General features: G+C 52.4%; 8 protein-coding genes across 8 annotated transcripts; 2 read left to right on the forward strand and 6 right to left on the reverse strand.

Moving 5' to 3' along the window:
* Positions 1 to 4258: 4258 nt before the first annotated feature.
* On the reverse strand, positions 4259 to 5326 carry B0H65DRAFT_5709 (uncharacterized protein). Its single transcript, XM_062830467.1, has one exon. It carries the CDS (start codon positions 5163 to 5165, stop codon positions 4530 to 4532), a length of 636 nt encoding a protein of 211 aa, XP_062685623.1. The 5' UTR covers positions 5166 to 5326; the 3' UTR covers positions 4259 to 4529.
* Positions 5327 to 6807: 1481 nt separating this feature from the next.
* B0H65DRAFT_414059 (putative methyltransferase-domain-containing protein) lies at positions 6808 to 8096 on the reverse strand (the record flags this gene model as incomplete). The annotated part of the gene is made up of 3 exons (XM_062823885.1): positions 6808 to 7113; positions 7195 to 7631; positions 7790 to 8096. 3 exons carry the CDS (start codon positions 8094 to 8096, stop codon positions 6808 to 6810), a joined length of 1050 nt encoding a protein of 349 aa, XP_062685624.1.
* A 1981-nt stretch (positions 8097 to 10077) lies between these two features.
* Positions 10078 to 11982, reverse strand: B0H65DRAFT_417204 (DUF1479-domain-containing protein; the record flags this gene model as incomplete). Its single annotated transcript, XM_062824075.1, has 2 exons — positions 10078 to 11214; positions 11293 to 11982. The coding sequence occupies 2 exons, from the start codon at positions 11980 to 11982 to the stop codon at positions 10078 to 10080; spliced, it is 1827 nt and encodes a 608-aa protein (XP_062685625.1).
* Positions 11983 to 12730: 748 nt separating this feature from the next.
* Positions 12731 to 13829, reverse strand: B0H65DRAFT_543586 (uncharacterized protein; the record flags this gene model as incomplete). The annotated part of the gene is made up of 3 exons (XM_062829236.1): positions 12731 to 13277; positions 13516 to 13651; positions 13721 to 13829. 3 exons carry the CDS (start codon positions 13827 to 13829, stop codon positions 12731 to 12733), a joined length of 792 nt encoding a protein of 263 aa, XP_062685626.1.
* A 1292-nt stretch (positions 13830 to 15121) lies between these two features.
* On the forward strand, positions 15122 to 15675 carry B0H65DRAFT_504376 (At2g23090 like protein; the record flags this gene model as incomplete). The annotated part of the gene is made up of 4 exons (XM_062827909.1): positions 15122 to 15136; positions 15240 to 15314; positions 15402 to 15472; positions 15594 to 15675. The coding sequence occupies 4 exons, from the start codon at positions 15122 to 15124 to the stop codon at positions 15673 to 15675; spliced, it is 243 nt and encodes an 80-aa protein (XP_062685627.1).
* A 443-nt stretch (positions 15676 to 16118) lies between these two features.
* On the reverse strand, positions 16119 to 17490 carry B0H65DRAFT_504377 (uncharacterized protein; the record flags this gene model as incomplete). The annotated part of the gene is made up of 3 exons (XM_062827910.1): positions 16119 to 16678; positions 16788 to 17206; positions 17291 to 17490. 3 exons carry the CDS (start codon positions 17488 to 17490, stop codon positions 16119 to 16121), a joined length of 1179 nt encoding a protein of 392 aa, XP_062685628.1.
* Positions 17491 to 18275: 785 nt separating this feature from the next.
* B0H65DRAFT_5908 (WD40-repeat-containing domain protein) lies at positions 18276 to 21709 on the reverse strand. Its single transcript, XM_062831079.1, has 3 exons — positions 21079 to 21709; positions 20235 to 21028; positions 18276 to 20180 (listed from the first exon to the last, which is right to left on the reverse strand). The coding sequence occupies exons 1-3, from the start codon at positions 21423 to 21425 to the stop codon at positions 18406 to 18408; spliced, it is 2916 nt and encodes a 971-aa protein (XP_062685629.1). The 5' UTR covers positions 21426 to 21709; the 3' UTR covers positions 18276 to 18405.
* B0H65DRAFT_5938 (DNA-directed RNA polymerases I/II/III subunit 10) lies at positions 21409 to 22631 on the forward strand. The gene is made up of 5 exons (XM_062831146.1): positions 21409 to 21836; positions 21909 to 21970; positions 22034 to 22120; positions 22174 to 22489; positions 22556 to 22631. Exons 1-4 carry the CDS (start codon positions 21801 to 21803, stop codon positions 22241 to 22243), a joined length of 255 nt encoding a protein of 84 aa, XP_062685630.1. The 5' UTR covers positions 21409 to 21800; the 3' UTR covers positions 22244 to 22489; positions 22556 to 22631.
* The last annotated feature ends 886 nt before the right edge of the window (positions 22632 to 23517 follow it).

A 23517-nucleotide genomic window follows, 5' to 3' on the forward strand; every position in this document is an offset into this window, starting at 1 on the left:
CCCCCTGCCAACTCAAGGAACGCAGAACCACGCAGTTCTAGCTACACCACATACACTTACATACATTTCTACCCAACGAGCTAACGTAAGGACCCACGAGTTGGTGTATCCCCAAGTCCCTGGTTTGACTTTGACTTTGCCGAACCATTCAGTCATCCGGAAAAATCCCACGGCACACCCAAGGACAAGGACCAAAGATGACGGTGTACCCCATGTGCCGTGTGCCGTGTGTCCCGTCTGGAAAAGTACGGCGCAGCAGGACAGCATAACATACTTACCTTACGTAGGTATACAGTAGTTAAGCCCTTTAGTTTGGTTTGGGAGCCGATAGGGCACCTGGCACCTGGCTCCCTGGGTCAGGTCGCACATCAGCATCTCGACATCTCGAGGGCACGGCACAACGGAACCCTTTCCAACATCTCGCACCGCGTGAAGGACTTGTCTTGCTTTCCTTGATACCGTGATTAGACTACTACCTAACCTAACAACTTGCTAAACCATCGAACGGCCTGATCTCAGCATGGACCGCTGTTCATCAAACCGAGTAAACCGACGCTGCTGATCTAGTCCATATAGCAGAACTAGGACAACAACAACAACAACCATACTACTTCTTTTCCACCCCAGTCTCACTCTCTCCGTCTTCTCATCTTTAATCACACCAAAACCCACAGTCATTGCATCCCTCTTCCCACCTTTCTTCACACACTTGTGCTATACTTTCTTCCCACCGAGATACCCACACAACCTCACCTTCGCTCCCCCATCCCAAGCATAGAACTTACACATCCCAACTTCTTCATCACCCATCACACCATCTCCACCCCCTCAAAACCAACCCCCTTCTCTCTCTGCCCCTTTCTCTCCACAATCTCAGGTAGTCATCGCCGCCTGGCATCAAGGACAAGAACTGATGCCATTTCAACCAAACACAACCCAGCTCAACTCGGCAAGCAACCAAGCCAGGAGGGCAAGCCCCAAAGTAAGGACCCGAAGCCAAAGAGACCGTCGTGTAACCACCCTCTCTAGGTATAGGAGCGCAGCCTCACAGGGGTATACATCAGGGAAAGAGTCAGATCGAACCGAGGAACCAGGAACGTGCCCGCCAGGCCATTGCCTGACATCAAGTCAGGTCTCGATCGGAAGTGATGTCTCGGGAGACGGCAGGATCGTTGGGACTTGGGACTTGGGGGGAAAGTAAAGTAGGTAATGCTGGTGTTTTGGATTTGGGTCTGTTAGCTTGGCTGTCTCTGGTGGAGGGAGATGGACATGTATGGGCACTTTGGGAGGGGCTAAGTATGTAAGTGGATTGGAAAGGTGTGGTAGATAGATGGATGGATTGGGCTAATAGAGTGTGGTTCTGCTATTGTCGGGTGATGAGAAGATGGAATTTCGGTTCAGGTTTCTTTGAATATTTATTTTCGATGGGGGTTTTTCAATGATGACTGAACCGGAGTTGATTACAGCGTGTATTCTGTAAACTCCTCTATAGTCTTGAAAGTCCGTGATCGTAGGTACTCGAGTACCAGAATTTATATTGGACTGAACCTCATGACACAAACTGGGCTTATAGACCGGTAGCTTGATGTCGGTATACCATAAGCACCTGGTTTCAGGAGTGTTCAGTATAAGTATCACTGTTCGGTCATTTCATATGTGTGGCCTGTCTCCTATGTACACAGCAACACTGAAGTGAAGCTGCAGGAGAAACCGGTTCAAGTATCCGGGTATCCGGGCAACCTAAAGTGTCGTCAACAATGATAACCCTTCGGGAGGAAAATCATCACCACGCCTCAAAACTCGAACACAAAAACCATCCGGCCGCCACAGCGACATTGTTCAAGTTAATGAGGGATACAAGCCCGTCGTCTCTTTTCCACCAATACCTGTTTTTGTGCCGTTTCACCATAGGCAGGTCCGGCCAGGTGAACAAGAGACAACACACCGAGCTAAACTGAAGGCCTAACCTTGCCTGTCTTGGGCGAGGTACGGTATGTACGAGAGGTAAGGTCCGACAGAGGAATGTGTAACCTTCAGCAGCAAGCTGCTGCCCGCCTCACCAGTGAAACTGAAATCTCATTCAGCCAGCCATGCGACGGCATTGTTAGCCGGCTGGGGGGCCTGCAACCCAGCCACATGCTCCAAGTTTGACCGAGGACTTGTCTGAGTATCTGTATTCCGCTTTTGAGAGTAATGAGGTTGAGCTTCAATGAGAAACTGAGCCGTGTGATTGTCGGAATCCAGCGAGTTCCGCCAACTTCATCCGCATTCAAAGTTCAACGACCCGTTCAACTGCGAGGAGTCGGTCGGAGGACGAAGACGAAGAGAACGATGGAAGAACGAAAGTGGAGACAAGGGCGAGATCGTGTGTGGTGGTCCACCGGGATGGATGGATCCCACCCAAATCCAAAAGTAGGAACTCACGCTAATCCACTTCTGGCATGGCGGCAGATCCGGTTCGAGTCCGGTGAACGTCTTCTCCCCGCAAAGACCCCGATTCGACGACCTCCACTTTCCTCGTCCTCCCTTCCTTCCGTCCACCATCCCGACGAGCCTGACTTGCAGTTTGATCACACACAGCCGGGAATGGCCGAAGAACTTCTTTTGATGCCCGTCCGTCGTCACCTCTCCAATGTACTACGTTTACGGTGCACCATGGAGGAAAAGAAAGATGGTCTCGGTCAAGCTATGAACTTCACGACCATCGTCGTGAGGAGACCAAGATGAAGAAATGCCAGAATCTCTCATCTGTCAAATGAATAACGAACCGGCTTCAACGAGACCAAAAGAAAACGCACAAGACATACACGTATGCAAGGGGCGCCATAAGCAGCTTCAAGTCTGAAAACCAATTCAGGTACGTAAATCACACAATGTAAAGCGTGCGAAGTAGTCTAAGACACGCATGCTAGAGGTATGTAATGCCACCCACCCACCCACTCACCCACCCCCTCCCCGCATTTCTATTAGGGTTTCCGGAGGCCAAGTGAGGCCCATTTCCATCTACGAAGTTCAAAGGGAGGTCGAGGTATATTCCCGCAACTTCCATGCGATTGCCTCCTGCCATCTTCGGCTTCCCCGAAGCTTCTCCTCAGGCTACGATCCGGCGCCGGGGTGTGATTTCTTTGCACTTTACCACCGTTACGGTGCTCACAATACTATGTAGACGAGGGAAAATCGTGGGGAAGCAGGGGTGGTTTTTCTAGGTAAGGTACGTTCGGCGGAAGGGGGATGAACTTTTTAGGTTAGGGACGGGAACAAACCTTCCGCCAGTGAAGACGATCCCGGAACTAAGCGAGAGACGGTACCTTGGGGTATATCACCTAATAAACGGAAATAGGAAGAACACATGGCATAACGATCGAAGAACAAATCCCATATATGGTCTTCATTAACACCACGCGAGAGAGGCGGGATACCCGGGAAGTTGAAGCCGTTTAATTCGTTTCAAAGATTTCAGAAACCGGAGACAAGAACCGGACCAGGAATGACAACGTGGTTTGCCAGGACAGTCGTAACTTTGTTAGACGATGTCATTCTTTTTTTTTTCAATCGAACATGTTCTCTTGACACGTTCCGCTTTGCTTTGCTCTGGGTTGCCACTTGCCAAACAGTTCCATTTTCCATTATACAATGTGTACTACGTGAACGTGTATCAGTTTGGGTGTCATTGGAGTGTGTAGAGGCAACTGGATGCTCCGTTAAAGTCAGGTTACATTCAACGCGATATTTCACACCTGACAGTCTGACATGAATGGGTTTGCGGTGTCATTTCTTTCTATTGTACCTGACTGGTAGGCCACTTCCCTTGATCACTTTCTTCCTTGCTGGTTGCATCCCAACACATAAAATTGCTAGAAAACAGCTGTTCCCCAAAAGCCAGGCAGCACGTTTCCTCTTGACACCAAGCAGCTTTTGCCACATGGGAGCTATCAGTTACAGACATAAGAAGAGTGAGACTGCGGGACACAGATTCGTGGGGGCGTAAGACTTTGCAACAACCAAGCGAGGTTTTTGTCCGAACAGGGAAACTCTGAGAAACATCGACGCAGAGAAGTAAAAGGCATTACGCTCATCTCTCAGTAACGACGGTCAGAGGCATATAGCATATCCTCAGATACATGCCGTGCTGAAGGAATTCTTCCCAGAATCCGAAAAACGCTGATAAAACTCTCAAAACGAAAGGAAAAGTAACTAATCCACCCCATTGATTCCATATCTCTCCATTTTGTTCTCCCTGAATTCGCGCTGTGTGCCTCCCATTAGATCATTAAATGGCGATCTTCCAAGCTTTGAAAAGTACATTGACGAAGGCATACGCATCTGGAAACAGGGGCCGTTCAGTCCTTCTAGTGCTGAATCTGGGACTCTCCACTGCACGGTCCAACACCGCCGACGACCTTTTTGTCGGGATTCTGGCTGAGGAAGGTCGTTGCCGCCTTGCCCTTGGAACACTGCTTGTTCAAGTTTCCTTTGTCCTTGGTGACTATGACCTTGGTGTACGGCGTGAACTTGTTCGTATTACTAGTTCAATTCAGCTTCTGCGGTTGAGGGCCTCGCTCTGGTTCCGAATCCCTCTCCCTCCTTATCGGGAGGGGGTGGTGCCGGTGCTGTCGCTCTGGGCCTCGCTCTGGCTCTGGTTCCCTCTCTCTCTCTTCATAGGGAGGGGGTGGTTCCGGTGTAGGAGTTGGAATTGTTCTTGGTACTTGTTGGAGTGGTATGGGGGAAGCGTTTGGTGGTTCGTTTGGTGGACCGACATTCGTTCTTGTGATTTCTGGTACTTGTTGACGTAGTGTAGCGGTAGCGTTGGGGGGTGCGTTAACTTGACTGAGAATTGTTCTGATGATGTTCACCAAATACAAAATTCTCCAAACCAGCCACGTGAGAATAAAGACTAAACTGATGAACAAAAACTGACACAGTACTTTTCGTAAGTGTTGGCGGCTCGTTGTCGAATTTGGCCACTCTTTGACGATTCTTATCCAGATTCTTTGGTATTCGACCCTCAGAAATTCCTCAACGCCTAACGCTACCCAGAGGAGGCAACCCAAACCCACCCAGGATTGCCAAGGTAGGCCTGCATATAATGCAGCCTGGGAGGGACATTGGGAGGGACATTGGGAGGTCGGTACCTCTACACCCGTACTGGTGTTTATAGGCGCCATTTGCGGGTTGGAGAGCCGTGGCCGTTCTGAAGGGTCTTGGGTTTCCTGGAGGTCACCTTGTTAGGTTGGAGTTTGCGGTGCTATGAGAGTGAAGAGTGTACTTACTAGTTCACCGACGGGTGTAGTATGACATCCGAGTCAGAGGCACGAGCTGGGCAGGCCTCGGGCTGATAGTGCTTGTTGACGTCGACAACCTTGACGTGATCAAAAAGGAAGTCTTGGTCGAGCTTGGTGAGAGACTTGCGGGCGATGGGCTGACGCGAGACTTGGATGGAGCGGCGTGTGTATTCGAAGCGGTCTTGAATTTCCTGGAGGCCACCTTGTTATTTTGGAGTTTGCGGTGCCACAAGAGTGAAGAGTGTACTTACCAGCTTCTGTGGACGGTTGCCTGGTGAGGAAAAAGATAAAATCTGTCTGAAGATGGATCGTTGGAACAGTGTGCGAGTGGACGTATGATAATGGTGTACTATCAATACAACTAGATGAAAGTTCAGTTGGGTGCCAAAGGAAGAGAAGAATCGAGGGGAGGAGAGGGATGCAGCGTAGTCTAAATACACCTTGGGACTTGAGTAGCCCGAGTGGAGGGGGGCAACTACCATAGGGAGGGAGGTGCAGATGCCCGACTATTACTGCCAGGTGGGAAGTGGTTTGATGGCATCACGACTTGCACCCACACGGCTCGATCGCCAGAAGCAGGTATCGACACCTGCGACACTCGGCGACTGGAGGGAAGTGGCTCACTGGATATTTGGCGTGCAGTAGGAAAGAGTCCGTGAGAGTTTGCCTTCCAGGTTAAAAGTGGGATTGGGCAATTGCCTCAACGCACCTGTTCGCTCAAGTAACTCGCAGGTGCAGACCAATATACCATATTGCATTATCCAGCAGCAGCAGCAGCAGCAGCAGCAGTAGCGAGGCAGGCAGGTAGTCTCTAACCTGACTAATTACCGCAAAGACTTGGGCCGTTCGTTTTCAACTTCCAAGGAAACCTGGCATAATCAGACATGCGTATGCCCGAATATGTGAATCTTATGCCCGCAAAAAAGAGTGAGAGACGTCCGGGTGTTGCCACCCCGGAGCACTGTAAATTCGATTCTTCTGGTGCCCTGTGTTTTCCCCGTGTCTTTTCAAGGGGGCTGGAGGGTTGGGACATTCAAAATCACCGTCTTGCATACAATTTCTGGCGGGCATGAATGTTGCAGTATGTTTACAGACTATGCCAGATTTCCATGGAAGTTGAAAAGGAACGGCCCGAGTCTTTGCGGTACCCCGATTCAGTTTCGAGTTTCGAACTGCTTCCGCCTGTGTTGCACCGCACGCGGTGCGAGATGTTGGAAAGGGTTCCGTCGTGCCGTGTCGAGATGTCGAGATGCTGATGTGCGACCTGACCCAGGGAGTCTAACCACGGTATTAAGGAAAGCAAGACAAGTCCTTCACGCCCCGTCTATTGTGATGCTGTTTCCTGATTTGTTTATCCGCTAGAGGTAGCCTCGCGAGACAAAGTCTCTAGTCTAAAACGATCTATCTACATATCTCCAGTAGGTCTACGTCTATCAGGTCGTGTCTTAACGTCTATAATCTAACAAAAGTGCGTCAAGTCTCTCGATCTTCGCCACTCTCTCAACCATAGCATGCAACCAAAAGGTTACCACGAAGGCTTCTCTCGCCGATAAATCCCCCACCAGAAACCAACACGATCTGTCTCGTCCGTCTCTCCCTCGCCCCAATCGTCCTCACCGGAGGCGATAGCATCCTCGACTAACGTCAGGGGACTGCTTGCTTGTTCTAGTTTGGAACGGAGAGACTTGGTCAAAGCCTTCGTGGTCTCGTCTCTCTGAGGCACCATCACCAGCAGTCTGGCGTCACTCTCAAGGGAGAGCTGTGCATCGATGGCGGAGGAGAGGAGTTCCGGGTGGTTGTCATCGTAGAGGGGATCTGCTACTATGACGAGCTGTTGAAGAAGTGTCAGTTACGGTTTTGCCTAGAGTTAAAACACCATGCAGTCTAGTGAATGAATGAACGTCAAACTGACCTTGTAGCGGTTTCCTTCCCCAAACCGCAGATGACTGTCCTCCTCATAGTCATCGCTGCCCCAGGTCAACGCAGCCGCCTCTACTCTTCCCCCGTGCGCTTCCACAGTTTCCCGGTTAAGCTCGGCGTTGTGCGAGAGGTTGGGGATGATGTTGGGCAGGTCGGTCAAGACCACGTCGGCTTTCCAGAGACAGGCGGCCGCTATACCCAGGAGGCCGGTGCCAGACCCGAGCTCCAGCACGTCTAGGGGCTCGTCTCCCAGAAAGAGATGCGCCAAGGGGCCAGCCGAAAACTGCGGGAGAAGCTGGGCGAGGACGTATGATGATCCCCAGGTTTTGAGGCCGAGTGAATCACCAGTCAGGGGAGGCTCGCGAATGGCTAGGTCGAAGTCGCCGTTCTCATCCCGGAAGGGCCATCGGCGTATGATTTCGCCCATTGCTACAAGATGCGGAACAAACCACAAATCAACACTACCATTCATTCACTCATCCAATCACTTGGGGAGACCTCTCAAATCCATCCTCCAGGGACAACCTAAATCCTTGGGTCCCTCCCAGGTGATAGTCCCTTTTCCTCTACGAACTCATTGCACATACCTGTCCGACCACACCTCTCCGACAACCGCCTGCTTGCCTCCTCCCAGATGTCCTCCCGCTGCTCGTCGCTGTCAAGCCATGGCAAGCCGCTCTTGATGATGCTTGAGAGAAACGAAATGATCTCTTGCCGGTTGAAGGCCGCCTCCGCCATGCTGGCCGCCTGCGCCTTGAGGATCTCTTCCCGAGACTCCTTGAGCCCCCAGATACGAGGCTCTTGACGGCGACGCTGAAGGACGTCGAGAAGCGTGGCGTAGGCTGGCTTTTGCCAGAGATGAGGGAGCTCCTCAGGCGATGGCGAGACCGTCATCTTGTTGTTGATTTGTTCCGCTCGAGCAAGGGAGGTCAGGAGGGAGCAGTGCGTTAGGTAGCCTGGCGTGTAGGAGGCGGAGAAAGCGAGAGAGTCAAATGAGAGACACGGCGAAGAAGGAAACGAACTTGTTGAAAGTGAAGCAAGCACCAAACGAGAAACGAAAAACGATGGATAAGGACGAGGGACGGGAGTGTGAAGAGATAGATGATTCGGATTGTATCTTCATATTATCAAACATACACCTAGGTACCCCTACCCAACAAGCGTCTCACCATGTCAGCTTTTTTTTCCCACTCGCCTTTCCCCATTCTGGCGCGGCAAACCTGGGGAAATCGGCAACGTGAGAGGTTATCGCAGAAACAGGGGGACGGTCTGGCCGGTCCCTAGGAACGTTGTCCCCTCCAGGGGAGGCATGTCCGGATTCTGGAAGGATAACGGATGAGCCCGTGATAGGACCAGGGTCGCAAGCAGTGGCCCACACCCATGATGTCTCGCTTTTCACAAAACTTTGCCGGCGCCTTTTTTGTGTCTTTTTTTGTCTCGATTTCTGACTGACGATGTGAGTGGGACTCGATTTCTCAGATCGGTGGGGACAGTCCACTGTCAAGCCCGGGCGTTTGACGCGGGATTGGCAAGGGTCATCCACTGCTATCAAATCGATAAGCAATCAGTGCACCAAGCCCCAGGCGGCAGCAGCTGTCTGTTGCCTCAGCATCCGCAATTCTAGGTGGATCTTCTCGGACATTCTACGCATCTGATTGGCTGAGCCTGACGCAAAGGCAGAGCCTCAAGTCCTTTTTATGACCCCAAACAATTTTCTGGAACTGTTCCACTTTCCTCTCTTTTTTTTTCCCTTTTTCTTCTCCTCGTGAAGCCTCGTCCTCTTCAACGCTGCGTTTCTATGCTACGAACGGAGAGACTCGCGCAAGCCTGTCTTTCACATCTTTCTACCAGGCATATGAGAAATTCGGAGAAATCGCTTCACTTCAGCCTTTTAATCATCAGGCCCACCTGGTGTTTGGCTCTGCCGGCAACGGTCTGCGCGCGATCCTCGCGTCTGTAATTGGCATCAGAAAAGCAGGGCGCTGGGCTCCTCCCCTGGTCGCTTGCGATCGTGGGGATAGTTCCAGTGTTTCCTCTGGGAGGGCCATTACGAAGCTTGTGAATGAAATCACTTGAGTGCAATACGCAGCGTGCATGCCCGTCCTTCCCCTTTCGAGGGGGAGAATGGAACTGCACAATTCGATTCCGATTACTCTGTTGAGGACGAGGCTTCACCACCCCTTTCATTGCAAACTTGGGCTGCGCGCTCGGGATGCGAGGAAGAACTCGCTTGTTAATTGTCGCCCTTCTACGCTGAACCGATACACACCCTCGTCACCTACTCGTAGCGCCCTACAACCCAACGACGAACCCGCACGACACCTCGACATCAATCTCGTTGCCACGGCGTCCACTCCAGTCTGCTTCACGAGCTCGATCACTTCGTCGACGAAACACTACTACATTCTTCAGCCTTCAGCCTCCGCTTCCGTTCATCAGCCCATCACTCCACTCAGCAACTATCATCTATAGCCCAGTCATGATACTTGTCTCCCGGTAGGTCGTAGTTCAGGGCTGAGGAGCACTTGGTGGTGCGTGGGATGCTGCTTGTCATCGAGCTGTCCTCTGCCTCCTGGGCAGGTACTAGTATCACATAGAGACGAAACAGTCTCATCTTCTACCAGAAACATGCGTTACCACCGTCGCAGCAAAACACGGTCCAGGTTGAAGCAGACGTAGGACAATATCTGTCATGTCAGGTCTATATTACGGACAGGAACATGCGCTTGAGGTTTAGAGAATGGATCCAAAGCCACTTTTATCATCCTAGCATCGGCACGGATCTATCTATGTCTACCCAGTATTTCATGTCCCGTCATATCTATATCTATTCCACAATGCCAACTTTTCCCCCTCCCCCCTCCCAACACTTCTCTCATACCCTCCCATACCCATAATCATACAAATTCGGAAACAATATCCCATTAGCCATACCCAGCACCTCCCTCTCCCTATCCGTCCGCGCCTCCTCCTCATCCCACGGCAATAACCCCATCGTCCTCAACCCATCATCCCCGCCCGCATCATTCACATCTTGCACTCCCGCCCGACCCATATGGCTGCTTTCATCACCAGTACCTGCACCAGCGCCAGCACCACTACCACCACTATTATTTCGTAGATGATGCCTAAAACCAAGTCCGATGAGTCCAAGTCCATTCCCCGTACTCCCCACCCCGCCATACCCGTACCCACCGTACGTGCCGTACTTCTTGTGCCCTTGGTGGAAAAGCGCTTGGCCGCCCCCGCCGAAATCGGGGCCGGGCTTGCCTAACAGAAAAGCCTTGCGCTGGCCGGAGAGGTAGAGCGCGTTGGTTTGGGTTAGGGGGCAGGCGGGGAGGTAGAGGGACATTGTTTGTTGTTGGGTTGTTTTTGGGTTTGGGTTTGGGTATGGGGGGTTGTTGCTCCTTGTGGTCGTCATGCTGTGGTGTTGTTGTGGCTGGCGTTGTTGCTGGTGGTGTTGGTGGTTTTGGTTTTGGTGCTGCCGCCGTTTCCGCCTCTGCCACGGTCCATCAACAACATGAATCAAATCCGGATGCCATATCACGTAATCACCCGGTTCCAAGCGGGGGATGGTCACCAGACTGCGGTCGAGCTGGAGGTGCGGGTGCAGTGTTGGGTTGATGTCTTGGGCGTAGCTGGGGAGGGCGCCGTGGAGGATGGAGTTGGGAGGGTGGTCGAAGAGCCAGGAGGGGGTTTCGGAAGGGCAGTCTTCTTCTTCACCTTCACCAGCAACGGAGAAGGAGGAGGATTGCTCGGAATGGACTAGGTTTGGGGAAGAGGAGGCTGGGGATGCGGAGGGCGAAGGGGAGAAGAATGGTCGTAGGAGAAAGTAAGCCGTGGCTAGCTGGGGCATGGGACACACTTGTAGCGAGTCAGAGTCTGAGTTCGAGTCCTCGTCGGAGTCAGGGGAGATGGGACTCAAGGCTAAAAGTCCTTGGAACATGCGGAAGATGGAACATGACCCGGCGCCTTGGTAGAGGTCGCTGGTTACTTGGACGCGGGAGGAGCTCTGAGTGGGAAAGAGGTGTTAGCTGAGTCCCAAAGTGTCTGGGGAAAATGTGAGAGACATAGGTTGGTTGATACGTACCTCCCATGGATTATAATCCTCCCAACGCCCATTGAAGATGTCCTTGTATGTACCTGCCCGACCATACCCATCTGGCTCCCATCTTTCGACACTGCCGTTGTCGACATGGGCGCTAGGGCTGGGTCTAATTTCATCACCGCCGCCGCACGTTGTTGTCGTGGTAGTTCGTATCCGCACACGATCGGCATATGTGATGGGAAAGTTCGTGCTGACTTTAGCGTTGGGGTCTTTAGACTCCCAGATTCCCATTGCGAACTTCTGTGCAGCTATGACGTTGGGATGCGCCCTGGCTTTGATCTGGGCTGGACTCCAGTATAGTTCGTAAAGCTGGGGGTCTTTTGTTGGCACTGCTCGTGTACCTGGGTTCTGGCTGAGGTATTCGCTTGCTTCTTGTCTCCAGCTGGCTGCTGTCTCCTTTGGAATCACATTTCGAATGATAGCCACCCCTGATCTTCGTAGTTGGTTAAGAAAGGCTTGGGAGTGTTCGGGGTTCGTGATGTTTGCAAAATCGATTGATGGAACCACCTTTGATCCCAGAGAGGAGATACGGTCAACCTCTTCTTCCAGCCTTTGTAGTAATCTTCGCCATGATGATGTAAGTGCTGCTTCGTTGCCTGAAGCTAGTCTCTCTTTTAGGAGTGTGAATCGTGGAGGCAGAGGAACGGGATCGGGGCATGAAAATGACTGCATTTCATCCTCTTTCTCCCAGTAGACATGGGCTACTGTGTTTGCAGTAACAGGATATGATTGAAAAGAAATCGCCATGATGAACGATGAGAAGAAGTGGCTTAAGAATGTGAGACATGGAGGAGAGAAATAGAAGTGCTACACTCGTAGGTATATAGAGAGATGAGACTGTACCGGTCAAGATATCCTCGAAGAATTCAGAAAGCATATCCGTCTTTTGACCGCACAATGTACTTCCTGTACTTGTCTGCCCACAGTCCCACTTGTCTTGTTCCCATCGTGTGCTCATGGAGATACATGTCGCCGGCAGCAGTATCTCTGGTCGAAGCAAGAGTGTAATGTTATCAAAAACCTTATCCACATCCGGTCGCTTCGCGAACCGACTTGAGCAGGGGACCACAGCAGGGACCCATCCGCAGCTACGGGCCGTGAACGCCGAACACTCCCATCTCGTGGGACGTTACTAGCGTTTACCAATAGGGGAATTTCGAACATCGAACCCACCCCCAATGGTGTTTCAATTTGGCAGCCAAAGTTTGGTTCGGGTATCTTGGTGTCAACACCTCGTCTTTGAACGGGTACCTAATCGCAATGCACATAAAGGCAGGGCTGAAAGGGGAACAACTTCCCTGCACCCATACAACGTCGAGCTATTGAAATGCACTGCTGACCGTTCCGAGATCCGAAGCCGGCCTAGCCTTCAAGTCCATGCGCTATCTACACACCAGAGACCCCTATTGTGCTCACACTCTCAACTAGAGTGTTTTGTGCGTTTCGAACGTCTCACGGATCGCTCAGGCTCGTTGGTATCGTCATCAGTGGTCTTCCTCTTGGTCTTGGGGGGCGTCACCTTGGCGACGCTGCTGACCGACGGCTCTGGATCAAGGGTAGCACTTGCGGCTGCTACATCCCCACTTTCTTGCCGCATAAGAACGAAAGCTACACGCTCAATGTCAATGGCTTTGACGCCAAGCCGTTGAGATAGCGCTCGAGATTTCTCGGACAAGGTGTCGTATTCCTTGACGTTATACTTGAGGGGAACCTTTTTACCGCCTCCACAGAGCCAGTAGAAGGCCTCATCGGCGAAAAAGATAACATGATCTGGATCATGCACCGCCAGGAGCAATGACGCAGTAGCCGGGCCGATACCTTTTAGCTTGGTCAGGATGCCTAGGGCTCCGGATATGTCTGACTTGTCCCGATACTGCTTGATGGCATCTTGTACGGTTGACTGAACCAAATCGGGATCATTGGACGAGACCAGTTTCATCAGAGTTGGGCGGAACTTGCCATGACGACTAGAACAAAGTCAGCGGCTTGACAGAAGGAAGGTAAGTGCTTCTTTCGGTAATCTCGCTCACCAGTGGCCCTGTGGGGGCATCTGAAGCGAGCTCAATGAGATGGTGTTCGCAAGCCACTAAAAACGGCTGCGGCTCTCCTTCTACCGACAGCTTGCAGGAAGACGGTAGATGATGCCCTCAAAGTTTCAGGCATGTCTGATGGGTGGCAGGGAGAAGAATCTGAAAGGGAACATACAGCTTCCATTCAACCAAAATCTTGACCTCATCGACCCCCATGGATTTAGTGCCTGCCTTTTCGGGACCAAAGGCTTTGACTGCTTCGTCATAGCGGTACTCATCTAACTCTGCCAGAGTCTTTTGGCCTGGTTTTGCTATTTCTAGTGTATCAGACAGGGGACCACAGCCAGGGGGGGAAAGGGTTTTGAGCGAAGCCACCATACCTCCTTTGTCCTGCGAGATGGCTTGGATGCAGGCGGGATATCTTCCGAGCACTTCATTGAACGCAGTGAGGGGGATTTTGGCTGCAGACAGGGGGGTTGGTTTGGCCATTGCGGCTCTTGTCGTAGTTGCGGGCCAAGCTGTGATGCCGCGGAAGGGGGGTCACAGTGAAGTTGTAAGTGACACTGCAGCAACCGCCTTTGTGAAAAGTGGACAGACAGCTCGAACTCTGTGAAGTTTGGGGGTCGATCAGGAGCGGATCAAGGGTCTGGTTCTGGAAAGGCCGTCTCAGCGAGGTCCCATTGCGCATGTTCAGCGGTCCACGTTTGCGACATGGTGAGTCTGGGTCGATGCGACGGCATGGAAATCGGGAGCTCGTCCCGTGAATACGAAGACGGCGAGCTTTTTGCGCAGACGAGAGCAAGCGAGCCTTTCGGCGGCATTTCTAGAGACTGTCGGTCTCGTCTCTGATGACGAGCAGACCGGACGTTGTGTAGAAGATGCCGCGGTGGACGGGGCTGGCTGGATAAACTCTCTCCCCTGAGTCCAGTGAACTTGTGAAGTCACTTACAGATATTGACGGCTGGTCCCGTCGGAGGCGTCGGGCAGATATCGATCAATCCATGCAGCGGGAGGCGGCCCTGAAAGTAATGTGCAATCTCGGGTGGCCGAGAGCCAGGTAGAGGATTGGACAGGGAGATGGGATGTTGAGGTTGAATAAAGAAGAAAGTAAATAAATACCTGCAGTCACTCAAGGGAGCATCATCCGTCAATGCTGCTGCCAAGACTTTCAGTTGACGGCCTCTTGCTACTGCAGGCACATCACTCCCGTGCTTCCTTCCTTTCAGGCTACAAGAAGAGGAGAGAATGGAGAGGAGTGAGTGAGTGGCCTTGTTCCCACTTGAATATGGGAGATGTCGATAGCCACTTGGAGTTGTAGAGGTAACCAGACAACGGAACAAAGGGTTCTAGATCGAAGTGAACTGTCTGCACTGGCCCTTGGTCAGTGCGTTGCTTCTACAAGTACCTGACTCTGTCGCTGTCGACCACGGGAGGCCGGCGTTACTGCCGCTGGTGACAGCGTGTAATATTCTGTAACATACCATACGTATCTTAAGAGGCAAGCGGTGGACACATTGATAAGCCAACCTGGGTGAAAGTTTCGAAAGCGGCTGAAACACCTCTTACGAGGCCGCCAAAGGGTGTATTTTTCTCGCGCCACTTTGATGGGACGAGGCCCATGATAAATTCCGACAACGTTCTGGCTGGGAATATTTGCTAACCTTCGCCGCTGACCGTTTCCGTTGCACTTCCGTTTCCTTCTCCGCCATTTTTTTCCGCTCTTCACCTCGCTTTACCACCTACCTCACTTTTCTCTACCAACCAGCAAAACCACAGACAAAATGGGTGGCGGTAACGTACGTTACATACATACCTTGTTTACTGAAAACTTCACGATCCGCGACGATCACCACCTTGCTGGACAACGTCTACTAACACAGTGATTTTCTCATCAAATAGGGAGCCAAGGCTGCGCAAAAGCGCGAGCGCAATTTGAAGAACGCTGCTGGTGGTCCTAAGTCGCAGCTCAAGACCGTACGTCGTATCCCCTACTCTACGGACGAGATTCCTTTTGTCGACCCCGGAGAGCGGATGTTCTGTGTACTAACACAAATTCTCTAGAACGCTGCTGCCATGAACATCATTTGCCAGACCTGCAGGGCCACCTTCTTGTCGACCTCGCGCGCGAAGGCGTAAGCAACCCCCCCCCGAATTCCTCCTCGAACCAGTCCCATTTCCCCAGTCACGACTCGAGATGCCTACTTACCGATTCTGTCTCCCGTACACCCCAAACTAACCTCGACCCTCTCACAGTCTCGATGAGCACGCTCAGAACAAGCACAGCAAGACGCTGGCGGACTGCTTCCCCGGCTTCGTCGAGCAGCCCAAGAAATAAATGCGCATTATTCAAGTTCCATCGTACCAACGATCCGTGACGATCCGATATCCGATATCTGGGAATTTGGAATCAAAGTAATGGAGCAAAAAGACAAGACAAAAAGAATGCTGGACGGACGGGAAATAAGAAAAAGAACGTCCTAAGCAACCAGACGGGAGTGATTTACATACAAGTGGCGATGCATCAAGCGGGTGGGATAAGGCGTATTATAATGAATTTGACATTAATAAAAAGAAGAGGAAACATACCCCCGATCCGACCCGACAGGCTCCGAGAGATTACAATCAATGACACGCAACTGGACTACATAACATACATAAATCCTTACGCCTTCATTCCTTTTGCGCCCGACAGACGGTAAAAACGCTGGATATAGCCGTCTGCCGCCCTCCTTCGCTACCCCCGAACCTCCCTCCCATCCTACACACCCTAGAAGAATACTAATGCGCCTCAACAGCCTTCCCCTCCGGTACCACCACCGCGGCTCCTCCCACAGGAGAACTACTCGCCGCCCTAGCCCGCTCCTCCCCAAGACTCTTCAAAATCTCCGGATACCACCTCTCCCCCACATCCGGATGACTCTTGACGCGATTCCTCAGCGTCGCCTCCCCGAGCGTCGTCGCCACGCCTCCCTTGCGGAACGTAAACTCGACATCATCCAGCCTCTGGCCACCATTCGCTTCAAGAAGCACCCTTCTGCGCTGCTCCTTGACGTGCTCGGGCACCTGCCCCACGCCGACTTTTTCCAAATCGTCAAAGGTGGTGTCACCCCGCACGCCCTGGAAAAAGGGGATGGAGAAGCGGGCGCCTTGTCCCGCGGCAGGAGAGAGGACCCGGTGCGTGGTGCTCACGCAGACGCCCTGCGTTAGGGCTTCGAGACCTTGCCCGATGGCGACGACCAAGGTTCCCGGGAGGGGCGGGCAGTCGATCCATTCGCCGCGCATGTTTTGGACTTGGAGACCGCGGTGGTGGGAGGCTTGGAGGAGGTAGCTTGATAGCACTTTGTCACAAGGAGAAGGGGTTAGTTCGTGCCTGCCTTTACAGGAGAGAAGGAAAGGGGAAAGCGGAGCAAGGGAAAAAAAAAAAAAAAAAAAAAAAAAAAACCATACTACTATCCTTATGCGGCCCCACGCCCTGATTTCCCTCCTTGCCTTCCTTGCCCAACGTGCCCACATCCGGGTACTTGACGATCTTCAGCTTGTGCTGCTGGTCTTTATCAAAGTACTTGTTGAACGCGTCGGCGGGCAGCTCGATCGCCTCGGCGATCAGGCTGGTGAAGTAGATGGAGATCTCGCCCATCTTCTTCATGTAATCGGTGAACAGCTGGCGGAAGGTTGGGAGCACCTCGGGTGACGGCCACTGGTTGGGTGCTAGCAGGTTGTAGTGCAACGGCGCGCCGGGTGAGGGTAAGGGGTGCTCGGTGGACAGGTCGATCTGTTCGCGGTGGTCGATGGCGCCGGCTGTGATCTCGGCGGAGAGACGGGAGTAGCCGAGGAAGGAGGGGGCGTTTTTCATTTCGATTTTGAATCTGTTTGCCATACATAGCATTTTAGTTGATGTTCACAACTGCCCACATACATGATTCGAATTGTAATGGTGAATGAACACTTACTTTTCCTCTTCTGGTATGTCAAAGAAGCTCTTCCCTTCTCGGATGACCTGGTCAAACACCTCCTGTGGAATACCGACATTCTTGAGATATAAGAAGCCCACTTCCATAAGAGCGTGCCGAAGGTCTGCGAGGAAAGCCGGCTTGGTAGCCGGGTCCTTGGCCAGAGACAGATCTAGGATTGGAATGGACGTGAAAGACATTGGGAGAAGCGTTATGAGTTGGTTAAAGTGGAAGATGTGATGGTCGAAGGTAGACCCAGATGATCAAACTGTCCCAAAGTCTACGTGCCTCGATACGGTGCGCTGATGTTGATCAAAACGGCTGAAAGAGATCGGATGCCCTTCCCCTCACAGAAACTGGGATGTAGTTGGAGTTCCGAGGTTTGGAAACACAACGCTTTGGTGGGTGGACGGACTGATGCAAAGAAATTGCACGATATAAAATTGATCAAGTTACAGTTCCCAACAACACAAACATCTAGCTCTTTATATTACCACAAAGCAATTGCAGTGTACAGCTCCAGTTCTAAGCTACATGACCTGAGATCCTAAGGTTCCCAATGCTATTATCGGAGGAGTCTAAAAATGGCGTAATCGGTCGCCATCGGAGCGTGCCGTAAATGCCCCACAGCAACGGCCCAGACTAATGCGGGGCGGCTGCCCCCAGGATAAGGGTCCCCGGGCTTACACGCGTAAACCTGCCGAGGATTCCGGCCTTCCTTATCGTCGTCGTCGTCGTCATCGTCCATGTTGAGGACGAAAAACCCTTTTCCTTGCTGCCATTTGGGTGATGGGGCGGCTCGGCACTGTTTTTGATGTGGCTGCCAGTGTTCTGGCTCCCTCCTATTTTGGTCATATCCAGCGCCGCGAAGGTCAGACAGACTCCACGACCTTATGACTCCTAGTGCCCTCAGCTTCGAGCTTTCAAAGGCATGATGAGCAGGTGCGCAGGGGAAGCGATGAATGATGATGTCCACCGAACCCTATAGACCCTGCGAACTATCGGTTTCGCCTCCTTTGCGCGACTGGACCAACTTGTACGGCCCTTCTCATAATCATCACACGTAAGACGGGTCGACTTGAGTTGCGAGATCTCGTAATGAATGCGTCCCGAGTTTAGATCGTGGACGGCCTCGTGGAGAACAGTCCAGCGACCTGGTAGAAGATATCCTCAATGGGCGCCATAGCGAAGGCGGGCGCAGCATTGAAGATCTCGGCGAGCTTCTGGGGAGCGACGACAGCCTGATGAACATCGTAGTCATCATCCTCCATCTCGACATCCGCATCCGCATCGTGCATCTCCTCGTCGCTTGCCTCACCGTCCTCAATCGCAAGGTCCACTGGGGCTACCAATGCCTTCGATTCCTCCATGTTCAGATCCGCCAAGGGCTGAAGCATCCGTGCCTGCTCTCCGCTTTCAGTGATGGACCAGATCTGGGCAGCAGAGTCAACTGCGACGAACCCAGCTGAGTTGGTAGAAGGGAGGACCGCAGTGATGACCTGAGGGAACGTCTGAATCAGTTGAGGCACTTCCTCATCGACTGAGAAGACAACGAGCTCCGACTTTGCGCCCTTCTTCAACTTCTCCTGGCTAGAGTTGGGGATAGGGGCAGCAACGGCAAAAGATCGGGACTCGCTGTTGACCGCCAAATGGGTCATCTGCTTGGCAGCCTCGGAAGTCTCCTTCAGGGCAAAGCTGTACTGCACCTCATCTGACACGATATCGTAGACCGTAAGATCCTCCGAAAGGATGATCAGAGACGAAGAGAGAGCCTCGATACCCCGGATCTCACCCCTAGACAGGTTAGGGATGGTGTCACGGATAGCACCGGTAGCCGTGTCGATAACGGCAACAACAGCTCCGGATGAAGGGCCGTAGGCAGCAAAGAGTACAGAGCCGTCCTCAGAGAAGGCAAGGGCGCCGCTGCGAGGGGTCTTGGGAGAAACTTCTACCGCCTCTTCCAGTTGCCCATAAGCAGGGAGCTCAACAGCCCGAGAGCATGACCATGTCCGGAGCTGATGGCCTTCGGGCCCGGTTGTCGCCAGACCGTCTTTCCTGCGCAGCTTGGGGCTCCAGAACCGCACTACACCGTCAGTGCCAAGAGAAGCAAATCGGGAAGAAATAGGGTCGCTGACGACATCCAGGATGGTCTCCGACTCTGTTGTGAAATGTGCCTCGTTGATGCGCGAAACGAGCTGCAAAGAGTTATCCTCCGCTTCAACCTCCCAGAACTTGAGATAGATCTCTCGCCTTTCCCGCGAAACTTCGCATGTGGTCTTGGAGCCAGTCAACAAAGGCTCAAGGTCCCTCTCAGGCGGCTGCCACTCATCTACCGACGCAAGCCATTTCCCATCGTGGGAGAAGGCCATCTTGGTGACTCTGGGCTCGATGATTGGCGCACCCTGGCTTGTCATGTTGGCATCGGTAGGGTTGGTGCGCGCAATGGGGTGCTTGCCAACTCCCTGGAACGAGGAGACGTCGAAAACTTGGAGAAGTGGTGTGGACGGCGCATTTCCTGTCGAGCTGGCCTGCTGCCCATTGCCGACGCAGAGGAATAGTTGTGAAGGGTTGGTAGGGTTGCTGGTAGTAATCAAAGGTGTTGAGATTTCGTCGACGGATCTCCATACGCGGCGTACCAGAGACTCCTTCGATGGCTTGTCGCTGAGAACCAAAGACTGAATACCGGAAACGTAGGTCGTGGGCTTCATCTCAGCGGTCGAGAGAACCATAGCAGAGTTATCGTCGAGGTGAAGAGCGTAGGATGATCCCTTGGGCGAAACAACAATATTTTCAATGGTTGCCGAAAGATGAGGCAAGAACTCCCTCTTGCCGGTATCCAACTGCCACAAAACGAGTACGGTTTCGGCACCACCAGAAATCAGATAGTTACCTGTCAAACTGTCAGCACTTGGTGGTTTCCTATACACAGTTCACGAATTCTTACCATCTTCAGACCACTTGACGCTGTGGACGGCCCTGCGGTGCCAATGGAGCTTGCGAGGCTGAATGGGGCCCGCCTTGGTCGCGTTGCCGGGCAGTTTCGAGAGAAGGTCGCCATATACGTAGATAGCACCGCGAGCGCAGCCGATGACGAGATCGACGAACTGGATTTCTACACCACCCTTCTTGGTTGTTTGGAGAGTCGGACGAATGTCGAGGCAAGTGACCAGATCGGGTACGCCGAAAGAGTGGAACGCGTATTCGAGGTCGTCGACCCCCTTGACAGTCTTTCCCTTGGATTTGAGTGTGCCGATGTGTAACGTCTCCTTCGCGGCAGCGACAATGAGTCTGCCGCCAGCAGCGGAGCGGAGCAATTGCGGGTTCTCGTCGTATGTGTGGATAAGCTTGCCGGTCTTCTTCTGGAGGGCCTTGAGATCGTAGGCCACGATTTGCGCCGAGGACTTGGTGAACTTCTGGAGGACGAAGAGCACATCTTCTTGCTTGTCGCGAATGTCGACCGACTCAACGGTCATGTCGAGGACCTTCTTGACGTCAATCGTAAAGGGTGTCTCGGCGCCTTCGCCTGTCGTCCAGTTGAGGTGCCAGATACGGCCATCTGAGCATGCGACCCAGAGGAAATCGGGTGCGCTGGCGGATAGCGCAGACGCGACGATATGAGGAGAGGAAAGCTCGGCGCCGCTGTCGAGCTTGGTGACGGGAAGGGTTATCCTCCTGACGAGCAAGGAATCCTCGGTAGAGTATACTTGAATTGATGTGTTGTAGGTGATAAGGAGGTATCTGAATCGCATTAGTAGAGCTCCTACCTGGGGAACTGCTCTCAAACGAACCGTTCATCCAAGGAGAATATGGGATCGATGTCGAGCATGCGGCCGCCCATAGGATTCGACACCTTCCATGCTGATGTGTCGCGCGTCGTCAAGCCATTCGAAGCATCCGTAAGTTCCAGATCGCCATTGGTCGTTTGTTCGAAAAGGGTGCTCTCTTGGGAGTCGGCAGCATCGTCAACAGTGCCATTGGCGGCGGGCTGGGTCTTTGGTTTCGATCGTTGCCTTTTTTGCGAAGCGGTCGTCTCTTCCTTGGGCTCTCTCTTTCTCTTCTTCAGCGAGGCGGTTTCGCCGTTGGCATCCATCTTGGACGCCTTCGAGGTCTTGCGAGGGGTGCGTAGCTCCACCATCTTGTCGTTGTGAATATGACGATGCAAGTCGGGCAAGGAACACACGATTTGTCGTACCGAGCTTCACGTCCGCAGCGTCCTTCACAGCGAAAGAAATTTTGGCGGAGTACCCTTCGAAAAGTTAATGTGGGGCAGGTTTCTTATCAGCGATAAGGCTGAAGTGGCCAATCAGACCCTAGAAAGTCAAATTTGCTGGGGCCTTGTCTTCCGACTTTCAAGTTGCCGCCATCGCCCTTCAAAGTTAAAGAACTGAAACTTGCGCCGTCACTACCACCAAACTTGCACCACCGTCTCGCCAGAAACTGGTCGCTCATCTGCCGCGAACATCGCCATCCCGCCAAACAACTTTTATCAGTCGTTCGACTCGCCAACAAAATGATTATTCCAATCCGGTGCTTTTCGTGCGGCAAGGTACGCGACGCGACGCGCCCCGCTTCCTCCGCCATTTACCCGTCCAACAAGGTTACTGACTTTGGCACATAGGTGGTGGGCGATCTCTGGGAGAGATACCTGCAGCTGATCGATGGCGAGGAGATCACCGACGGGTATGCGACATCTACGAACGACTTTCGATATACAATCAACAATAACTGACAGACGATGATTAGTGATGCTCTGGATCAGCTCGGCCTCAAGCGCTACTGCTGCCGTCGCATGGTCATGACCCACGTCGACCTCATCGAGAAGCTTCTCAAGTAGGTTCTCGTGGATGTTCTGTGCAGGCATTCGGTTGCTGACTGCTGTTTAGGTACACTCCCGATGGCCGCAACGTCAAGAAGATCGAGATGCAGACTCGCAACGAGGAACAGGGGATGTAATACGCCCGAGCGCTCCAAGAATTCATTATTAACCATCCGGTCAAGCCGACTACTTTATCACCCGGCAAGAGAAAACTGCATAATCATTAAGGCGTTTGGGAGTATCACCACAACTGTGTTGGACGGGGGATAGAAGCGACCCTGATCTCACTTTCAGGAGGCGGAAAGCAAGAATTTGATTTGGTTGTGCTTTTTTGGTTGGAACTTGCGGCGTCAAGGTGCATTTGGGACAATTTGTCTTCTGGTGTAGGTTCTGTTGGCGGTTAGATTTACCGAAGCAACATTGCCAGACATAACAGACTAACCTTTCAGTTTGCAACTGCAGTTGAGAAGTTGTGATGCTACAGGCATCGTCTACAGCCGGTACCTGCCTCTTGCTCGTGTGGCTTGATGTGATATAACCAACCGCATATAGATATCTGCATTGACAACTCACAAGTCGCCGTGCTCGCCTGCGCGGTTTCCAACGCCTCGGGTCCGGATGTCTTTTGGGAATGGTGGAAAAGTCTACCGCTTCGGTTGGGCTGGACCGATCGAATACAGAAGCGACACTCGGATTGGATAGACCTTCCAATTGTGGGGGGCATCAAGCCAGTGCAAGGGACGATGGCGCTGGTGGACAAGAGACATTCACACAAGGTAGCACTGCCGTCCAAAATCACACGACCAGTCCATGACATTGGTGCAGTTGGGGATGTCTTTGGGTCATAGCCTATGCTATTCGCTCCTATGTTCATGTTGTGTGTTGAACGTCATATCTTCCAGTATGTTTACTCAGGCGCCCGGTCAACTTGCTCTCTACAGAACAATTTATCTGAATAGCTTCCACATCCGAGGATCCCCGTTCTTGATAATGCTTCTCCCATGCTCGGGTCCAGTGACTCGAACTGTATGTGGAAGCGAAGCGAGTGTTGGCCCTGTCCCCAGGCCTGGTCTGGACGCCACCCAGTCAGATGCTTCTTCGTTACGGTGCTCACCGGTTAGCAAACATGTTTTCCAGAAAATGAGCTTCGAGATTGATATCAAACTTGAGCATTATCTTCACCGATATGGACCTCCCAGCCGGTCGTAATCATGCAACGCTATTCCGTCTACGACTTACCTATTCCCCCAACCCTTCACACTTGTACAAGTAATGGCACGTAGATTATCTTATCCAAGTCGGTTTGAAGAATGGCGTTGACACTTCAGTGGTCTTTCCATATTTCTTTAAAACCACTCTGCCACAGTGTTTCTGGCCTCTTTTGGCTCGTCTTCTCACCCAGTTCTTCGCA

This window comes from Neurospora tetraspora (assembly GCF_033439725.1).
Source record: "Neurospora tetraspora strain CBS 560.94 chromosome Unknown B0H65scaffold_1, whole genome shotgun sequence".
NCBI lineage: Eukaryota > Fungi > Ascomycota > Sordariomycetes > Sordariales > Sordariaceae > Neurospora > Neurospora tetraspora.